At 35.3% G+C, this 22579-nt stretch overlaps 1 protein-coding gene across 7 annotated transcripts in view; it reads left to right on the top strand.

The window, feature by feature from the left end:
* Positions 1 to 22579, top strand: part of SMARCAD1 (SWI/SNF-related, matrix-associated actin-dependent regulator of chromatin, subfamily a, containing DEAD/H box 1) — a 74973-nt gene that overhangs the window by 32497 nt on the left and 19897 nt on the right. For 6 of the 7 annotated variants that reach the window (XM_011219799.3, XM_019795337.2, XM_034671496.1 and 3 more), the window contains exons 7-10: positions 6810 to 6911; positions 7975 to 8056; positions 9497 to 9888; positions 18392 to 18591. In XM_011219799.3, coding sequence (XP_011218101.1) covers positions 6810 to 6911; positions 7975 to 8056; positions 9497 to 9888; positions 18392 to 18591 — 776 coding nt within the window. Of the gene's footprint in view, positions 1 to 6809; positions 6912 to 7974; positions 8057 to 9496; positions 9889 to 15258; positions 15375 to 18391; positions 18592 to 22579 lie in introns of those variants that run through there. The other variant, XM_034671498.1, reaches the window with a different exon arrangement.

Here is a 22579-nt window from a genome sequence, read left to right as displayed (position 1 = left end):
TTTCTGTATATTTGTATATGATATGTTAGTTTCCTCTTTCCCAAACTTCTGGTCTCTGATCTTTTACTCTCCTTCTTGCCTTCTGTCCATAATATATCATAGCTCTATACATGTAGCCATCTCTTTCTATACAAATTGAACATAAGATGTACTGCCCAATATTGTGCACAGGGCTACTCTTTAAAATGAGGTTAAATCATAGCAGTTATTTACTTCACTTTGGGCTGCTTCTAACGGTATATAAACCCTTTGAAAAAAGTTCAAGGTTTTCCCTCATTTTATTTGATCATAAAGAATTCCCAGAAGTGCCATAGATACTGGTTGAAGGAGGGGTAGCAGTAAAGCAGAAGTAGGTACAATGGGAGTCTGGGACTGCTGTACATGCAACTTATTTATGCCTCCTGAACCTGCTCAAGTTCAATTTCAGTCTGCCGTTTTGACGATGGGTTGCTGCTGTTCATGCTCAGTTTTAGGCTTGGAAGATCAGATAATAAGATCACGTAACAGCTCAAGTCTCCTGGTCATTTGATGTCCCATCGTCAACCATTCTGTTCCTGTTAGGACTCCCTATCAAGCCAACAATTGTTTCACAAAAAGAGATCAGTCCATTCTGTTTTTAAAATGTGAATTTGTTCCAGTGCAGTAAATAATGTTAAACAGCAATTTTAGTGTAACCTAAATTTTGTGTTATTTATGTACTGTTTCGTTCATGAGAAGTACTGGGTGAACACAGAACACTGTACCCAGCTGCACTGGGCCACATAGGAATACATAAAATGCACGCACCCCAGACATCTACTGGCTGCCTCATTTTACCGTGTTTATTATCCCATGAGGTTGTGTTTTACTGTTCTTTCACATTGGTGAACTTTTCTATTTGGAAAAAAAGCACCTCTTCAGCATCCCAAACGTATCTAAGGAATCTCGGTCAAAAATACCGGGCAGTACGTAGAAAAGGAAAGTTTAAGTGTTGAAGAAAAGCTTGAAACAGACATTTGGGAAGAAATGAGAATATGTGCTATATCCTGAGCAACAGGCATAAAGGAATCCACATTGTGGAGCATTAGAGACAGTGCCACAAATATAATAACTGCTGGACTGTCATGAAATGCTGGGAAGTCAGTAAGGATAGGTGTAAAGAAATAGGAGAAAAGAAAATTGTTGAGTGTTTGAATTAAAGATCAACGAGTGAAAAAGTCAGGAACAACCTTTTCCTGCAGAAGTAGCTTCTTTTGGTGCCACCAGTGGTTGCTTCAGTAGTTTCAAACAGTGCTGCAAATTCCTAAGCCATCAACTGTCACACACAAGTGATGAGTGCAGATGGGAAGGCTGCAAAAGAATTTTCCAGGTGTGATATACAAGTAAGCTAAAGGAAGTAACTGTACACCAAATTAAGCTCTCAATTTTGATGAAACAGGTATCTGTTATGAATGCCTGCCTTACAGGTCTCAAATTTGAAAGACAGAAAACAGGAATTAGGGCTTTGAAAGATAGCGTTACTGTGATGTTCAGCACTAGTGCCAGGTAGAGACTTAGAGCTAAAACCAATAGTAGTTTATTACTCACCAAACTGAGCCGAGCCCTTTAAAAGAAGTAAAGTCAGCCTTAGAGTTCACTACAGGTATAGGAAAAATGGATGGATTGCCCAAATCTGCATTGATATTTTTACTAAATTCTTGTTTGTTGCAAGAGAATTATTGTAAAAACAAAAACAAATGAAAAAACTTTCCTTAAAAACTCTTAATGCATCAAGCCTGCCTATTTACAAAAACTGAACTCAACCCCGTTTTCTTCTTTTTGCCTCAGAAGTCCACCTGTCTGAGATAGCCCTGTGATAAAAATGTAATTACAGCATTTATGGCTTCCTGTTTAAAGTGAGCATTTAAGATGCTAATTGCCATTACTGAAAGAATGCAGATGTGGTTATAGAATTTGGGAATAGATTGAACATCAGAATGTTCATTGCTACCATTGGAAAAGCCTGGAGTGATAAAAGAGTGTTTGCATTATGTGTGGTGGAAAACTCTCCTTGACTTATTTGTGATTTTGAAAGATTTTGATTCTTTAGAGAAGTTTTTAAAACCTAGAACAAGCTGTGTTGATTTAGGAAAGCAGGTTGGGTTTGAGGAAGTAGAAACTGGAGATGTTGAAGAGCTCAGGTCCCACTCTGATCATCTGACCACAGAACTCTTGCAGTAATTTGCTGCTGCTGGCCATGTGGATGTGGATGCAGAAGGTGATGACAGTGGTGAAGACTAAAAGGCTTAACACATCAAGTTAGCAGGTGTTTTAAGTGTTACTGAAAACAGTTGTACTGTTTTGAAAATAATGGCTTTAATGCTGAACGTAGTAAGAATCATGAATAGCATCCAGTTGAATTTAGAACCATAGAGACGGGGGCGCCTGGGTGGCTCAGTCAGTTAAGCATCCGACTCTTGATTTCAGCTCAGGTCATGATCTCAGGGTTGTGAGTTCAGGTCCTACATTGGGCTCCGAGCTCAGCGCTTGATGCATTCTGCTTAAGATCTCTGCCTCTCCCTCTGCCCCTCGCCTGGCTTGCACGTGTATTTGCTGTCTCTCTCTCCCCCAAATAAATAAGTTAAAAACAAACAAACAAACAAACATATGTATAGCATTAGAATGAAAGGAAGGGCTAGCAAAGGAGCAGAAATATATATTTGTTTATTTTATAATTGCTTATATTTTCAGCCAGTATAGCAGAGATAACACAAGGACAGTGAATCATGGCATTCCATAGCTGCTGTTAACATATTTGTTCATTTTCAGATAACCCTCTTACTACTTCACAGTAACTCAGAAGCTGCAATCCTTCCAGTGCTAACACCCCCAAGCAGACTTCAGTTCATATTTATTGTATTTATATATTTCTTAACCATTTAAAGTATGTAAAATTGTGCTACCCTGTTTTAAGGATCCTTTCTCTTTTTTTTAATGTGTCACTGATGAAGTTTTTGAATATCGTGCCTCTAACATGATTTTTCTTGAACACTGTAGTTTATTATTTTAATGATTTTGCACAGCGCAGTAATTTTGGAAACACATATGTCATGTAGCAGAACAGACTGTAGTTTTCAGCAGGAGGACATCTGACCTTGCTTCAAAAGCTTGTGATCTTCCTATTAGGGCTTTCTAGAGACACCGTACAGCATCCTTATGAGCCACAGATTCTTTGAGGACATTGCATCTGCTTGTTGGTTATGAAGCCCAAGTGGCAGAGCACCTTGTACTGTATCGTGGACCTGCTCCAGAGCTTTCTGTTAATGTGGGCCCCATTCATAACTGTGACAGTGTTAAGAGTTAGCTTGTAAACGGATTAAGCAGCACACATCATAGTGAAGTATACCTTGCCTCCAGTATTTGAAGGAGGCCGACCAGGAGTTGTGCTTCTTTCGTAGAGTTAAACAGTATATACCCTTTTTCTTTCCTTTTTTTTTTTCTTTTGAATGGCATTTGCAGCATGCCCCACATTGGATCACCCATAAAATTCATGAAAGTGGTGGTCCCCAGAATTTGAGGGGGGTTATTTCCCACTCTTTGGCTTGCATGTATCTTACTTAGGTACCTACTACTTCTTGCCTACCAAGTCCAGTCAGTGTGATGTCTTTAGTGTAGATGATTAAAGTGAATTCTGTGGACTGTGTGGAACTGTCAGTCCTAGAATACTGTATAAGGAAAGAGCAGGAGAGTTAGCATGGCCCTAAAAACAGTGAAGGTGTATTTATCACTGACCCTGCCCAGATGAAAGCAAGTTTCTTTGGCTTGTCCTTTCTAATTGGCATGGGGCAGTGAGGGACGAAGCATCCGACAGATTGATAACTACACAGTTTTATTGATTTGCTCCAGTAAAAACACCACATCTGGTATGGTAGTTAAAATTGGGGTCATCACCTCTTCATTTATGATAACCTGAAATAATCCCCCAAAACCCATCATCCAGCTTTAGTATAGGCTAGGGAGCCCCATTACATTGGGATGGGATGGTGATAGCCATCTCTCATTTCCTTCAGGAATGTGGTATTGCTGCTGCTGCTTTTACTTCTCCTCTTCCCCTTGCTCCTCCTCTGCCCCCTCCTCAGTTTTAGGAACTTGGATTTGTTTTTTTTCCTACAATAATGGCCCTTACTCTACAGGCCAAGGAGCTAATATGAGATTGCTGCCAGTCCTAAAGATGTCTGGTCCAGTTCTGCATTCTGGAATGGGAAAAATAACCACAGATTAATTTATAACCCTACTGACCACTGAGAAACAGATTTAGGCCCAAACTGTGTATCACCTGTCTTCTGTAAAGCTCTAGTGTAACCACTGGATTGCATAGGTATTTTAAGTCACCAGGGATTAGCAGAGCTGGCAGAAGTGTTCAGTCTGAGAGCAGACATCAAATAAGAGGTATACCATCTTCTGAATGTTTAATTTGTGCTATCATATATTTGATTCGCAAAAGATATTTTACTGCTTTCCAAATGTCAAACTTTTTTTATTAAGGTAAAATTCACATAGCATAAAATTAACCATTTTAGAATGAACAGTTCATTGCCAGTCTACCACCCTATCTAGTTGCAAAATCTTTTTATCACCTTATAATAGCATGCCATTCCATTTTAAGTCATTTCTCTCCATTCTCTCATTCCCCCAGTCCTGGGAAGCCACCAGTCTGCTTTCTGTCTATGGATTTACCTATTCTGGATATTTCATGTAAATAAAAGCACACAATATGTTATGTTTTGTGTCTGGCTTTCACCTAGCATAATGTTTTTGGAGGTTCATCCACATTGTAGCAAGTATCAGTACTTCTTTTCTTTTTTTTTTAATTTTTATTTTCTTTAAAGATTTTATTTATTTATTTGACAGAGAGAGACAGCCAGCGAGAGAGGGAACACAAGCAGGGGGAGTGGGAGAGGAAGAAGCAGACTACTAGCGGAGAAGCCTGATGTGGGGCTCGATCCCAGAATGCTGGGATCACGCCCTGAGCCGAAGGCAGACGCTTAACGACTGTGCACCCAGGCGCCCCAGTACTTCTTTTTTTAAGGCTGAATAATATATCATTTTATGTATATACTTAGTTTATCCATTCATTCTTTGATGGACATTTGATATATTTAAAACAAGGTGTGTGCTCTGTGAATGACTAAGGTTTAGGAAACATTTACATAGTAGAAAAACACCAATGTACAGTTAGACACCTAAGTTTCTGTTCCTGCCTTAGATAGTTATTACTTGTCTGTGACCTCTAAAAGGTTTGTTCCTGGAGTTTCAGTGTCTTCAGCTATTAAGCGAGGATGGCAGTATGAATTTCTGAGGGCTTTGAAATGCTTTCGCCACATATTAGTGTTTTATTCCCCAGCTCAAAATCTTTTGCTTTCTTAATAAAGGCTGACCTTAGTTTTGCACTCCATGCCAAATGCAGTATTAGCTCTGATTTTTCAGCCTCTTAACCTACCCATAGTCTCTGTGCTTCAACCCAAATGGGCCATTCACTATTATAAAAACACATGCAGTTTTCTTCTTCCTACTTCAGACTTCCATAATATTCTATTTGCATCTGTCTTGTGGAACTCCATCATATACCTTTGTGCAGCAGAGGTATCAGTCACAATTTAGTATTTCTATTTTGTGTGGGGAAAGAAAAATAACATTTAGTTGTTGGATAAGAAAGGAGGTAGAAGAGAAAACATGAGGCTCTATTTTTCTATATCTTGATTATATGGCATGTGGCACAGTTCTAAGCAGAATTAGATAAAAATGTTTTTTGATTGACTGAGATGCAAGATTTTTCTTATGCATGAACCCAAGAATCTTTTTTTTTTAAAGATTTATTCATTTATTTTGAGGGGAGAGAGAATCTCAAGCAGATTCCCCACTGAGCACTGAGCCTGTCGTGAGGCTTGATCCCACGACCTGGGATCATGACCTGAGCTGAAACCAAGAGTCGGACACTTAACTGACTCAGCCACCCAGGTGCCCCTTAAATGTGGAATTTTAACCAGTTTCTTTAAGTCAAGTTAAGTGACAAGAAAGAGATTGTATGAGTGACTATAATTATTGCCAGATTAGTGTTTTGGTTTCACATAAGTCTCTTTATCATCGTGTTACTTTTATGTTGTGGCTGAACAATTAATACTCAAGCCATTCTGTGAATCAGCACCAAATGAAAAGTAAACTTTTTTCTCTCAGTATTTGAAATTTGTAGAGAGGTATAAAATTGTGTGCATAGATGAGATATTTGAATCACTTTTTTTATTTGCCATTAGCAAATATACTTCAATATACCCGAATTGTTTAGAGTAATTTGAGGAACATTCTGGTCTTTTAGCAGATTTATCTCATTTTTTTTGTTTGTTTGTTTGTTTGTTTTTTTTTAAAGATTTTATTTATTCGACAGAGATAGAGACAGCCAGCAAGAGAGGGAACACAAGCAGGGGGAGAGGGAGAGGAAGAAGCAGGCTCAACAGCAGAGGAGCCTGACGTGGGGCTCGATCCCATAACGCCGGGATCACACCCTGAGCTGAAGGCAGACGCTTAACCGCTGTGCCACCCAGGCGCCCCTCATTTTGAATGCTTTATGAATGAAGTGGGGGTTTTGCATAGGCAGTTAGGTTTTTTGGTGATCATAAAGCAGCCATGTTTTTATCCTTGAAGATAGAAATTTGTTAGTTTTCACAAGAAACAAGAAACATTTTTGGTTTCTTAATGCAGTAAGTTCCAAATCAAGTCACATATAAATGTAATTGTCTTAAGACTGTTAACATTGTAGATGATCTCCTTAAATGGTTCTTTTTTCTTTCCATTAGGGAGAAGAATCAAATGAGTCTGCAGAATCTAGTAATAATTGGGAAAAACAAGAAAGTATTGTATTGAAATTGCAAAAGGAATTTCCCAATTTTGATAAACAGGTAGGTGGTTGTGGACAGAAATTTAATCTGTGTAAATATTTGGAACAAAATAGTGTTTGAGATAAACTGTGGAAAAGCTTAGGGTATGTTTTGCATTTTCTTAATTAAATATACTCCTTTATCAATATTATAAAATACTTTTATACTGCTTGTTAATTCTTCACGTTGTTTATTTACCTTAATTGCTAACTGTGTTAGCATAGTAACTATAATCATAGTAAACATAACAATTGGGACTTATATATGAAATGTGAATATGTAGAAAGCCAAGTCAACTGTTTCAGCCTTTTTCATATCCTGTCCTTTAAAATTTTCGTTAAGAATTTTAAAGCGTTAGGGGTGCCTGGTTGACTTAGAAAAACGTGATTCTTGATCTCAGGATCCTGGGTTCGAGCCTCACATTTGGTGTAGAGATTACTAAAAAAATAAAGAAACTTAAAAAAAAAAGAATTTTAAAGTATAATACTGCATTTCAGTATTTTAGTATTCCATAAGCTTTGTTCTACTTGCTAAGTAGTAAGAATGCTTCCAGAGTCTATATATAAAGATTCATGCCAAGCTTACTTCTCTTCAGTCACCTGTTTGTATGTAGAAGCACATTATTTGTTTAACATTTAGAATATATTCACACTTGCATTGATTTATTCAGCTGTACGCACAGGAGTACATCTGCTGAGTTCTGATAAGCTAAATGCAAAATCTTGTTGTTAGGTTGGTTCTTTACATGTGTTGAAACTATATGTTTTGAAGTTGGCAGTTTGTAAAAAGCCTACCTGCATGGTGAAGTTTGATTGAAGAAACATTTTTGATCCTCTTGTGGTCAGAGCACTTCGTAGGGAGAGTAGAAATGCAGAAAAAGTCTAGCTTCTTTTCCTTTGAAGACTTACAAATTCGCAGAGGTGAAATTTTATATACACAGCATTTTTAAAGCTGCATATAAACATGTGAAATAATCAGATACGAATTTTCAAGTGATTTACTTAATTTTAAAAGAGCATGAACGGTTTTTTTACAAGTTGTTAATTTTAGATTTTTAATAAAAAGATCAATGACTTATTTTTAGGAACTAAGGGAAGTACTCAAGGAACATGAATGGATGTACACAGAAGCTTTAGAATCTTTAAAAGTGTTTGCAGAAGACCAAGGTAATTAGCTCTTCTGTCCTAGAAAACGCATACTTCCTGTTATGTTCTGTATTTTGGTATATAAGAAAATGTAAACCTATTAGCTAATAATCAGAGAATGGGATTGTAAAAAATCTTGGAAATAATGATGTAAAAAATTTTTAAACGACCAGTTTCCAGGTGTTTTGGCCTGTTCTTTAATGGCAGTGTAAAGTGAAATAGTAAATATCTTTTTCCATTTAGCTTTTTTTTTTTTTTTGATAGTTAAGGCTACTTTAAATTACCATGTTTTACTGAATATAAAAGGAACATTTTTTTGTATTTTAGCAGCTCGCAGGATGGCTCTTAGGATGGCTGGTGGTTTATAATCACTGTAAAGTAGGTGTCCTAGCCTGCTCTCTTACAATGAATATCAGAAGCACCAGTATCAAAAACCTAAAAGATGAATTTCACTGGCATGGAAGAAAGTCCCTAAACCTGTACTGGAGCACTTTTAACTTTCAGAGCTAGATGTTAGAGGAGAAGTGGTGAAGAAGAGTTGAATCACATGTAACATCCTCATGAAGAGCTGATCTAATTGATTCCTGCTTGATTGCAAAACCAGCTTAGAAAGCCCAGTACAGTGGCTTTAGGGTTTTTGGTTTTGTTGTTTAATAAGTTCTTTTAAGAAATATTTTAGTACCAGCGCTCTTGATGGCACAGAGAGTGATACTGTGTGGAAGAAAGAAAGCCACGAATATCACCAATTCTGCATCTGAAAATGATTCAAAAGAGATAGATTATGAATGTGAAGAATTTGAGGACTACCTTATACAATTTATTTTTCTCTTTTATGTATGTACAAGAATGAATGTATGGTAATCAGTGGGTAGTCTGAGAGCTCTTCAAGTAAGTAAAACAACCATTCTGAACAGTAAAGTATTGTGTTATAGATTAACTGGTAAGAAATAACAGTTATCTTCAATCACAGACATCTTAGAGATCTATGGAGTATGATAGGTTAACTAGTGATAAAGTAGCAGTGTTTTTTAATAATAGTATATTTCAACAGATAGACATGGTGATGGAAAATTAATATAATAGGGATGGTTTTAATTTAGGGTGAACATGTTTTTGCTATACCCATCAGTGTTGGCATGGAGATGGGGCTGCTAAGTAGCATCTAGGATATCTCACAGAATTGCAGCTGCCATATGTATTCTCAGGACCTTTGTTAGAAAATGGGGGGTTTTATTCTTTTTTTTAAAGTTACCATCTGTTTTTGAAACTATTTCAACTCATTGTACTTCAAATTCCACTTCAGTATTTCTCTTTAAATCATATCAAAATTTAACAAATTATGGTTGAATTCTGTATTCAAAAGGAAAATAACATGTTTAGGTAATTTTTTATCTTATTTGAGGGCTTATATTTTTATATTTAATTTATATCTTAGTTATTTTTGTCTTTCTTTCTACACAGATATGCAGTATGCTTCACAAAGTGAATTTCCAAATGGAAAAGAAGCTTCTTCAAGAAGTCAGAATTACCCTAAAAATGCAGCTAAAACAAAACTGAAGCAGAAATGTTCCATGAAACCACAAAATGGTTTTAACAAGAAACGTAAAAAAAATGTATTTAATCCTAAGAGAGTTATTGAAGACTCTGAATACGATTCGGGCTCTGATGTGGGTAGTTCACTAGATGAGGACTACAGTAGTGGTGAAGAAGTGATGGAGGATGGCTATAAGGGTAAAATTCTTCACTTTCTTCAAGATGCTTCAATTGGTGAACTTACTTTGATTCCTCAGTGTTCTCAGAAAAAGGCTCAGAAGATAACAGAACTCCGGCCCTTTAACAGTTGGGAAGCTCTGGTGAGGCTACATTATTTTTTTTCCCCTGTGTGTGTGTGTGTGTGTGTGTGTGTGTGTGTGTTTAACTCACAGTACCGTTTATAGTCAAGGTGTCTTCAGCCCAGGGAAGCATAGATGGGTGGCCTTATCCTGTGTAGAGGCAAACATTACTTTCATTGTAAGCCAATAGTATTTCAAATAGTGTCATATGACCTAATTTTGAATGAATTAAGGGGTGATTTTCCTGAAAAAACCCAAGCTGATTGGCTGGGCATACTGTCACTCATTCTTTTGCATAGAAACTTGGTTCATTTCACTGCAGAAGAAGAAATTAGAGCTTACATTTAGGAAGGAGTTGTTTGCTAGCCTGTTCTGATCTGTTATGCTGAGACACCATGCAGAAAGCAAGAATGTGGCAGAAATTTTACTACAGCTACTTGAAGAGCAATAGCAACGTCCAGGGGAGCTCCATGATTCAAAATGCCAGCCTAAGTGTTTTATGCTTCACTACAAAAGAAGCAAGAGTTTATTTTCTTTTTCTTTTAAAAATGACAGCTCAGTCTCTAACATGTTTTTCTTGGTTAAACAACACGGCCATTTTGTGGCTTGTAGCAGGCTGCAGCGTTTTTAATTGGAAAAGATAGAAAAGTGTGTGAAGCCTAGGATTCAAGCGTTAGATGAAGGGAAGGCATAAGTAACTGGTAAGTACAATTTGCATGATCATTGTATGGAATTCGATTTCCTATAAACAAGTATTATCCAAAATACTTGTATTTTGAGTTTTATAAGTGTCAGCAGTGAGCAGATTTTATTCATACAGAGAGATAAGAATTCTGTCTTTTAAATTTTGCCTTGACTTTTGTGAGAATGTGGGCTTTTATAGCATGAATTATATACAGGCCCTGCTGTGAAAGCAATATGGATTTAGAAGCTTTAGAAGATGAAGTGCCTCTTGAAGCTTTAGAAATGTTAAGGAAGATTTATTCCCTATCTTAGAGAGTAAAGTTGTTTTGTGGTTAATTTTATACTTGTGACAAATCTGTAAGAGCATAAGTTCCCTTATTAAGTGTCTTTAAACTGGTAGTATGGGAGGGTCCCTAAACAGTGGTTCTAAAACGCATTTAAAAAAAAATTAAGATATTTGAAAAATAAAGAAACAACATTACTAGTATTTCGTAGCTTAAAAAAATAAATAAAGCCATTCTTTTTGCCTAAAGCCTTTGCTTTTCCAGAGAACATCTGTTAAAGCAGGTCCTTTCAAAACTTGTTCGGCTTTGCCTGAGTGATTTATTTGTTGAAGTATTTGCTGAAGGGCTTTCTTGTTCTTCTTTTCATTCTTTTCTTCTTTCTTTTAATCTTTAATGGTCTCCTGTGTTATTGCAGAGTCAGTTGCTCAGGCTTGTTGGGGTTCTAATTTATTTAATAAGGAATGCAATTATCTACACCACTGTATTTAGTAACTGTAACTACTTGCCCAAATATCTTATGGTAAAAGTAAATTATACCAGACTTATATGTGCCAGATGCTTTTTAAAAATATTCAACTTAATGTGTAGAAAGCATATTTCCCCTACTAATTAATGGCGTAGTTTAAATTAGTCTCAACATGAAATTTTTGTAGATGATGCGTTGCCTACATAAATCTACTGTATCTTGCCCCCTCTCTAAAAATTGAAGACAAAGATGATATTTTTTGCTAGCTGTTTATTTAAATGTTGGTTATTTTATGTAACATTTAAAAAGTAAACTTGCTACTTGTTCTGAAAAATGTAGGTAAATGAAGAGTTTTTGGAAATGAACAGTTAACATTGGCACATCTGTGTAAGCTTTTAATTTTAATTTGTGTAGAATTTTAAGCTTCTACTTTCAATCACTTTAGAATTTTCAGTGTGACTGATTTAGGGAGCAATTTCATCTTAAAATCATCAAAGGTGTAAAAATATTATGTACATCCTAGTAAACTGTATATGATATACTCCTTTCCTATTATTCAGAAAGGTTGTTTAATGTACCTATAAACAACTTCAGAAAGAAACAAAAGAGAAAACATTTACTTTTGTTTTCATAGCTACTGTTTTTAGAAATTCCTATGAGAATTAGTTGAAATTTTAATTATGACACTCAGTCATACTTTGATGAAAATTACATGGCATTATATATTAAGAACAGCATGTAAATATCTAGTAAAGTCTTAATATTATTGTTGAAGTTTATTTGGTCTTAAGGATTGGGGAATTTGTCAGAACTTTAGAAGTCATTTATATTTCATTTAAAAATGCATACTGAGCCAACAAATCAAGTACACATACGTTTTAATTACAATTTTTGTTAAAACTGAAGTCTATAACATTGGTAGATTAAATGTATTCATTAGTATTTCATTGTCTTATAAAAACAGTTTGAATGTGAAAATTATGTTTGCTGTGCCATTTAAAACAAAATTAGAAAAGTACCTCAGTTAAGACTTTCCTTGTCAGAGAATTACAATTTTTAAACATTAAATGCTGTAAGATATTCTAGTCACCCTATTTTACGTTAGTAAAATTTATTTAACAAAATAAGTGCATTGTGAATGAGAGTGTTTGTGTTTGCAGCTTTACACCTATTGTTTTCTTTGAATCAGAATTTAAATACTGTCTGTCAAATTTTTTTCATAATTTTTCCATCTTATTTTTCTGCTTAACAGTAGTAAAGCATGTGTTTATTATTAAAGAAACCACAACATCAAATCCTGTAGACTTTGGAAATACAGCAAGCCAATGATGTCAGTTTAACATTTACTGTTAAGGTGGTGAAATTGGGATTTTAGCTGCCAGATTTCACGCATTTGGTAGCATCAGTTCACCAACCACTTACTGAATTTTTGTCTAGCCTTGTGCAAAGTAGGGTGGGGACACTACTAAATCTGTGATAATCTTATGATGTTGCATCTTTATACTTTAATCAGGATGTTATGTATGCTGACCAAAGCAAGATTCATGAGTTACTCATTCATGGATAACTCAACCTAAGAGCTTTTTTCATATATGCATCTACTTCCTTAACATTTAGGTCGGTGTAGATGCAGTTTTTCTTGATCGTTAACCACATAACCCAGGTTTTTGTTCATGTCAGAAACACTTTATGCTCCTCATTGTGCTGTTCCTGCCTACTAGTAACTTGGACCACCCGTTTTCTTCTTTACTTTGTTTTCCCAGTTCTTATTATAAACTGCTTAAGTTTGTCACTTAAAGTATTGTAATGCCTGTTACTTCCTGATAGGATGATTTTCAGTAAATTCAGCATTTTAATATGTGTAAGTTGATAAACATTTATAAAAAAATTATAAATGCATTTTGAGCATTTTGTTGGCTGCTGCCATGTATTTATATCTGTGAATAGGATTAGGACTCTGTCCTCAAAAATGTTACTTGTTAGGTAAGGGGGTAAATCTGGTTTTAAACAATCCCCGCTTCCTTTCGAAGTTCAAAAATATTTGTATTGTAAGAGTGACACTCTGTGGTGGGAGAGAGGTACTTCAATTTGTGACTGTTTTTAAAAGAAAAGTCTTTAGAGTGATACTTGACTTTTAAATCAAAGTGATTGTAATCAGGGCATATTGATATTCTTTTTTTTTCCCACGCTATTATCCAGCAAGTAGGAATTGCTTTCTTTTTTTCGTTCCACCCGAAAAAAAAGAAAAAAGGCTTTATCACTTTTTTGAGGAATGATTTTTCTTTGTCTAAAATAAAACAGTACCTGCAATAACAAAGAAGAAAATAAGCGAAAATTCTGCCAAAGATACCCACCACCTAAGACTGGATTGAACATCTATTTGTGCATCCATTTGTATATTTCATATTATATAAATAGGACCATATTTTTTATGCTCATGAGCAAATGTTAGATTTACTAGCAGATCCTGTATTTAGAGTATTTACATTTCTTAAATCCTTTTTTTGTTGAGGCTAAGTAATTTATAGGATTCTTACATGCATTTTGTCTTCAGAAAACAGTAACAACAGTGGAGTGTTCTTACATATTTCCTTAGTGCCAGCTGGCCTGTCTGTCTGTCTCTCTCTCTCTCTCGCACAAATACATACACCACTAATGAAGATATTGTGGAATTACGTATTGAGATTTATTTACGTTTTGATTTTTATTATTTATGTATTTAGATTAGCAAGTTAAATAATTCTACATGCTGTTCCCTCCAAAAATCCATATCCATCCCCTTCTCCAGCCAGTTTCCCACACTGCAAATAACTGCTCTCACTTCTTTTGTCTGGTTCTTATCACTTCCATATCTCTAGGTAATATAAGCATAAAGCTATTTTTTATTTTTGTTTTAGGTCTTATCTGTTGACATGACAGTATAACACTATGGTGAGATTAACTCTCATTGTTAGTCTCACCTCCCATGCCCATTTCCTATTCCCCAGTCCTACTAATAGAAGTTAGTAATAGGATAATTTTGAAGATCATTGTTTAGTTATCTACACTGTTGTCACTATATAAATGCCTTTCTTAGCTTAGCATTTTGTTTTCTCTAGGTATTAGTTGTCTTGATTTTTCTGTTTGCTTAATTTTCTATATATTTATTATTTCAACTCTAAAATTTTCCTCAGTTGTCTAAATTTCCCCTCAGTTTTTAGGCACTTCAGGTATTCCATCAGTTTCATCTCCCTAAGAAAGTCTCCTCAGGATCTTAATGACCTGCTTTGGTTTACACTGGTTGGATTATGGGCCTGCTATTCATCTGTGGCTTTGGGCCCTCATTTCCCTGACACCCTCAGGAATCCTTGTCTTTCTCGCGTAGGATCTCTTCTTCCTGAATTTCACGCATGCCTCTTTATTCCCTTGGTTTTATGAGTACATAGTAAGAGGTAGAGGTGGGTGAATTATATAGTGGAGCTAGATGACCTGGCTTTGCATCCCAATTCTGACATTTCCAGCAGTTTATCTGACCTTCAGCAAGTTCTTATTCTCCATTTCATCTGTAAGTAGGGTGTAATCATGGTACTGACCGGTGGGACTTCTAAGGATTAAATGAAGTAAACGCCCATTTAGTTGCCCAGTTCTTAGAAAATGTTAGCTGCAGATATCCACAATATTTTGCCTGGGAAGTGTTGTGTATGTTACTCGTGAAATGCTAAGAAACTGTTGTTTTCTTGAATGGAACTTTTTTGGATAAGTTCTTCTTTATTTTAAAACTCCTTCTGGGCTTTTAAACAGATTTATGGCTGTTTACATTACCCACAGTCTATTAGGACAACGTTTTTCAGCCTTCATTGTGGTAATTTGACAAAGTTTTGTCCAATGGGATGTAAGCAGAAGTATATTAGACTTTTGGAAAGTGTCCTTAATAGGATCCCTTTTTCCTGTTGATTAAGATGTCATTGCGGTGGCAGGAACCCCACATATTGAGGATGTGAAGCAACAAAGTAGAAAAATCCTTGACTTGGGAACCATCATACCAAATCTGAAGTGCTTCTACAGGTCTTCATTTACATGGAAGAGAAATAAACGTATGTTTTATTTAAACCCCTGATTTGGGTTTACTGTTAACTCATAACTGGACCAAATACTAACAACTTCGTCTTTTAGTGAAACTTTTTCCTTGAAAATCTGGCGTTTTACATTCATGGACAGTGTATTACTACTAGATAGATTTAAATTCTAAACTAGCAGCAATAATTTGGATCATCTCTAATGTCGGTTGGGTTATGTGGGAGGAAGGGTAGGGACAATAGGAAGCCCCAGGAAGATAAATTTTGACTTCAGAAATAACCAAAATGTCAAGTTCATTTAAAAATCTTAGTAACCAACCCAAACTGATGCAGTATCCTGAAATAAGAGTTACTTTCTGTACTCTCCTTTATTTCCCCTACAAGAATTTCAAACATAAAACTTAGAATAGTGTAGTAAACCCCCATGTTCTCATCAGCTGCTTAAGTTCCTGGCTGATGTCTGATCTTGTTTCATCTTTATCCTCATCCACTTCCTTCCTTCTCATACTATTTTGAAGCAAATCTCAGAGTTCATTTTATCCATAAAAATTGAAATATATATAAAAAAAAGATTTTTTTCCTTAAACTAAACTACATTGTCACACCTAATAAAAAATCATCAATAATTCCTCAATATTAGAAAATATCCATTCAGTGTTCAAATTGTTTCTAATAAATGCCATAAATTTTTATTTCTGAGTAAGTTGAATTAGAATCCATTAAATAAGGTCCACATACTGAGATTGATATCAGTCTTCAAGTCTCTTAACCTATAGGTTTCCCCATCCATCTCTCTCTCCTTCTCTCTTCCTCTAATATCTTTGGTGAAGGAACTGGATCATTTGTTCTACAGCTTCCTGGTCTATATTTTTCTGCTTATACCTCCTTGGTATAGTTTAACACATTCCTCTGGATCAGGTTTTTCTGTAAAATTACAACTAGAAGGTTAAATGCTCCTACCACTCCTGTTACATGGTTGTTGATACTTTCTTTCATCAGGAGGATTATGTCTGGTGGTTTCTTTTTTTGTAATGTTAGTTTATCTCTTCTCTAGATTCTGACATAATTGATCTTCTTTGGGTCGTAATAGTTCTTTCTTATTTCTGGCCTTATTACTCTGAAAGAACTTTTTGATCCTAGATTATATTAGCCTCTTTGGGAAGTGCCCATGAAATTTTGTTCTTTCCCTTGTAATAGAAGTCGTTACACTTAAAATTATGGGTTGCATGTCTTGCCCAATGACTATAAACCACGTAAGGACGAGGACTGTGTCTATGTATCAGGTGTCTTCACCAGCCAGTGTACTATTTTCTAAAAAATTAGAACATAGTGAATGGTAGATGTTTACAGGAAAAAAAAGTTTTGTTTTTTTTAAACTTTTAAGGTCTTTTTGTTTGTTTTGTTTTAAACTTAGGGAGGTACTAATTTTAGTGAAAAGAAAACAGTATGGACTTTGGAATCTTACCCTACTTGATGACCTTGGAAATTGAACCTTGGTTTATTCTTCCAGAATTGGTGAATTGATCTTCGGTTATTGAGAAGATTTAATGAGCTAGTGAATAAAAGAGCTATCTAGTAGTTTCTAGCACATACATGGTACACAGTACATGTTTCTTCTTTATTTCCTGGTTATTCTTGTTCTCTTACACACGTACACATCACAAACATACATTTACACATTTACCCCCAACAGGCATTAGATTGGGTTTCTGATCTATAATTTTAGGGTTCCATTTAAAAATTTATTTATTTTTAAAAAAAGATGTACTTATTTATTGAAAGAGAGGGAGGGCACAAATGGCAGGGAGGGGCAGAAGGAAAGGGAAAGAGAATCCTCAGGCAGACTCCCCACTGAGCGCAGAGCCCCAATTCTGGTGTGGCACACCTTGGGGCTTGATCCCAGGACTTGGTCCCAGGACCCTGAGACCTTTGACCTGAGCCAAAATCAAGAGCCAGACCACTTAACTGAACCACCCAGGAACCCTAAAAATACTTAATTAGAAGTTCTAATAGAGGGGTGCCTGGATGGCTTAGTTGGTAAAAAGCACCTGCCTTGGGCTGGGGTCACGATCCCAGGGTCTTGGGATCGAGCCCTGGCATCAGCCCAGCATCGGACTCCCTGTTCAGTGGGGAGTCTGCTTCTCCCTCTCCCTCTGCTCCTCCCCCTTGCTTTTGTTCTCTATCAAAATAAATCTTTTTAAAAAAAGTTCTAACAGAACCTCCTTAACATCTTCAAGGCACTGATTCTTATATATCCTGGTGTTTGTCTATAAATCTTTTCCCTGGAAAGCACAAAGTGGGAGATCACATTGTGATTGTTATGTTGCCCTTGTGAAGATGTAAAATCGTGTGTAAATAACGATTTCACAGTGCCATTTTGTGAAGTGCCAGTAAGTTTTTGTTTTGTTTTTTAATCCTGCTTTGGAATAGTTTGGAAATTTTATTTCTTTCCAACCTTTTCTAGATTAGATATGAAAAAAGTATATCATTATAATGCATTTTTTATGAAATTATCTTGTATATCCCATAAGTGTTGAATTTATATTACTTGAGCTTCTCTGTGAATTTAGATACACTGTGGTCATATGTTCTGAAACATAATATGTCATAGTCCTGGGAAGTGATGAAAATGAAGGCAAGATTTTAGGTATACAGTTATAATACTTGGTGCCATTCCTTTGGTGATAAAGATGAATCTGAGATTTTTTTAAAACCAAACTTCATAGAAGACATTAACGGTTACTCGAGAGTTTCTTCTATAAGAGAACAGCTACTAGGGGCGAAGTAGCTTGAGATTGTGCGTTTTGGGGAGAAAGATACATTTTATTTCAATATGGTGAGTTTGACTTATCAAAGAGAAACATGGAAATTCAAATGTAGACATGAAGAAAAGCTTCTCTTAGCACTTGATTTAAGGTCATTAGTAAAAGTTTAATTAAATTAACAAATTTTTTCCCTCAGAAAGAAAGAAATTGATACTGGATTTGTATTTACTAGATCTGAACTATTAAATTATTTTTCTTTTTATGCTATAGTTCACAAAGATGTCCAAAACTAATGGCTTATCAGAAGATTTGATATGGCATTGTAAAACACTGATCCAAGAAAGGGATGTAGTTATAAGACTTATGAACAAATGTGAAGACATTTCAAATAAATTGACAAAACAAGTTACCATGCTCACTGGAAATGGAGGTGGATGGAACATAGAACAACCCTCCATTCTAAACCAGAGGTAATATTTGTTGTACTTACCTGTTTCTTACTTTATCTCAGCTGTATAAAAATTCTGAACTTATTTCTGTGTTGTGCCTAGAGAACTTAAATGTGGAAGTTTTATGAAAACTAACGTTAGAAAGGGAAGCCCAAGGTTTCCTGTAATGACACATAAATGATATAGGAATTGTTTTTTATCAATACCTCCCACCGTGCCAAGGGTATTTTACTCCATTATATTATTATAAGTTAGAGGGAGCAAATGTTATGATCTTACGTGACCTGTTTTCCTTGTCTCATGACAGATAATTTCACGTATAATCACAAAAACTGAAAAGCTGGTTTTAGCTACCCCTTTACACAGTGTGGTGCTTCAGAAAGTCAGCTGCTTAATTACATCAATGAAAAAAATTTATCTTAGCTCAATTTCTTTTTAGTCATAAATAAAATGAAATGGTTAGAATATCCTGTATCTGTGATATAATGTTTTAAATGCTTTAAAAAGCCCATATTTTTTAATCTCTTTTTGGAGTAGAAACAATCAGAAATGAAAAGGACACTTATTAAATAGATTATATAGGGAAGGATTATAAAAAGTGTATTTCCCAAAACTACTGTCAGTGAAATGCCTTGTCAGAATTCTTACAAAGAATAGACACTAAATTATGTTCAATAAAAACCTCATACAACGACCAGTACATATTAAAATGTCATTTTATAATTGTGAACCACCCCCATTTTGCATGGTGTTGGGATACTGGGATGGGGAGATTGTTTTGAACTTCCTTTAAAAGTTTATTTTTAAGTGGTTTGGGGACTCAACTATTTAGAATACTTCCTTCTTAAGAAATGTATAAAATTGTTTACTGTGATAATATTTATAGTGACAAAAACATAGAGACAATCCAATTTCCTAAAATCAGAATAGAATGAATTATGGTATGAATAGAATGGATTATGGTATAGCCGTGCTATGTAGTGTTATGCAACATTAATATTGAGTTACATCTGTTCAGAATATTTCTGATAGGTATTTAATAAGATTAGCACTAGGGCCTCATTAAAATTAATTACCTTAGTTGATGATTTTATTTACTTATTTTCGCATTTTTCTAGTTAATGATCAAAGCATATTTGCTGATCATTGGTTAATTAAAAGTCAAGGTATGATTACTGGCCTTTAATAGTAAGCTACAATCTTTTCTGTGCCCTTCTAGGGTGCTATGGGATGGTGTAGGGAAACGTGATGCAGTTCCCACAAAGAAGCTCTTTTCTCTGTTGCATAGAAAGAACTATGGCCATGTCAGCAAATTCATCTCCTAAAAGTGTAGTTGGAGCTGCTCCTTCTTGTTCTACAGCATTGGATATGGGGAGTTCTTCACTCTACAAGACTTACCCAGTTGAGTCTACTTTATCATAATTTGGATTTTAAAAAATCAAGTGCTTTATTGCATCACTTAAAAAATTTCTCTCTTAAACCCACATCCACAAAGTCCTGTTACTTGTAAATAGTATGATCAGGTAATAAACTATCCTTTCCATTAGGCGGAGGAATTTTTTGATGAAGTATATGATAGATGAGAAAAGTAGCTCTTTTTTAAAAGTGCTCTAGACCAAAATATAACTTTTAAACGCCTGTGTGATAGTTTCTTTAGAGTTTATTTAAATGCACTTTTAGGGGGTGAAATTTGTTGTCTTGGTTTTTATTTTTAGCCAAGGTAAGAGTTACATAAGCAGTTTTACTTGGTATACTGGCCAGGCATCATCGCTGCTTAGCATAGAGACTTGCAAAGGAGTTGCCTTGCCTTGGGAAGGGATTCATTAGCCTGGAGGAAAATGTTCAACTAACCTTATGACTAAGCTATCCTGCTTTTCTTAACAGAACCAGTTCCTTGTTGTGAAATTATGTTAATTGTTTATTTTCTTATTACAAATTTATATGAATTATAACAAAAAAATTACCTTTTAGAGATTAGGGGCATACAGACATACCAACATCCTTAATAAAAATAAAGTCTTTGTGGAGGAAAATAAAATGTCTCGCATATATCTCAAAACCATTACATTCATAATTTTTATTTTAAAATGTCAAAACTAAAGATGCCTAAAGTTAAAATACAATACAGTGAGGGAAAAGGAAAAAAAAAAAAATCAGTGTTTCTCCCTCTTTATTCCTACCGTTAATGTAGCCATCTTTCAGACTTTAGCTTTTTATCTAAAATGTATTGGGTTTAAATTGTTTTAACTGAAAACATTTCTCAGTTGCTCAGTATAAAATATATTTAATTATATGTGTCCGGTCTTTCTGGGCTGAATCTACCTGAGGTCTTTCTGATTTTGTCCTCAACTTGACAGGATGGGTTTCTCTCCTGTTGTAAACAGTTGCTATGAAGCCATTTGACAGCGATGTGAATGCAAATCAATACTGCAGATGTGATTGGACTAACAAAGTACTATGATGGAAATATTTTAGTAGTTTGGATACTACTATTAGTACAAACTAATGTTGTGGTAGTATTTTCAGCAACTGTGTTAACACTTATGGGACATAAACTTTTGGTCAGCTAGTATCCCTAAACTTGTTTCATGTGAACTACTTGCAACAGGTTTCCCTAAACTATTCCTGCATTTTAAAATCGAAGTTAGCATGTTGTATGGACTCCTGTTGTTTCCATTTCAGGCTTTTCTCACCTTTCAAAATAATTTTGATACTAGTTTCTCTGGCAGGAGATTTAAACCCAATTTAATTTTCACTCTGAGAAGAAATCATAACTGTTTGGAAGGATTTTTTTCTCCTAACAAAACAAGTACCTTCAAAATAACATGCTGCCTCATTTCCTTTTATAATCTCAGAAAATTTTAAATCATAAAATCATTTTTTTCCTTAGTAGGAGGTAAGAAAACCTTCAGTTTATAAAGGTGTTTATAGTCCGCTAATGAGAAGAGAGCACTTAACTAATTCAGAAGGCCTGGGCCTCATTTCTTGCCATTTGGGTAACCCTGGACAGATTACTTTCTTACCTGTAAACTGGTGTTTGGGGTTCATATACAGTCATGAAAATTCTTAGAAAACCACAGAATGTCATAAATTGAATAAATGGAAGGTACGATTGTACAACATCTAAGTATTAGACCCTGCTAGAGAAAGAATACAGCTGCCCTGTTTTAAAATTTGTCATAACAAGTGAATTAGATTTAAAACGTCTTTGTCAAAATTGCGTTTTCATTGATCTTTTGCATTCTGAAGAAAGGGTATGTTGATGGGCAGCGCCCTTGGGATACTAAGCAACAAAAAGTTTCTTGTAGCTTAGATAAATCCAGTAGAGAGCACATTCACACACAGATACACATATATACACATAAACAAGCACACATACACACACACAAATACTTGCATTTTTAAAAAAAAATATTATAACAAAACTATTTAATGTCCTGATCAAAAACAGCCACCAGAGCTGCTTTGTGATTTTGGATGAGACCGTTTTATTTGATCAAAAAATTCTATATAGTAGATGCTTCTCAAAATTCCTTCATCACTTTTTGAAGTTTTGTGTGTAGTGAAGAATATTCTAACAGTTACACTAGTTTCTCAATATTTCTTGGCTACTTGTGATAGATAGATGTTGGGATAGCATACTGGCCCCTTGATGCATTAATAAATGATGTGCTATGCCTAGGCTTATCAAATTTCATCATTTTTGTGAAATGGGATCTTATATGTGTGGGATGACTGAGGCCTTGGGAAGGGCTCAAAAATAATAACTCAGTTTTGACCATAGAATGGGTGGGTCAGAGAGAAAGAACTTTTTCATGTTTTGCTGTTTAAGGGATGAGCTCTGGGTCAGACCTGGATTGGATACTGTCTTTGCCACTGCAGACATGGATTTGGATAGCTATATGACCTTGGACAAGTTACTTACCTTCTCTGAGTCCCAGAGATGGTCTCATCTGTAAAATGGGGATCATAATTTTACTTGCTTGATAGTGTAGATTAAATGAAGAAA

The sequence above is a fragment of the Ailuropoda melanoleuca genome, chromosome 11, assembly GCF_002007445.2.
Source record: "Ailuropoda melanoleuca isolate Jingjing chromosome 11, ASM200744v2, whole genome shotgun sequence".
Lineage (NCBI taxonomy): Eukaryota > Metazoa > Chordata > Mammalia > Carnivora > Ursidae > Ailuropoda > Ailuropoda melanoleuca.
The sequence above is the reverse complement of the archived record's forward strand: the minus strand, read 5'-3'. Positions and strand labels throughout refer to the sequence as shown.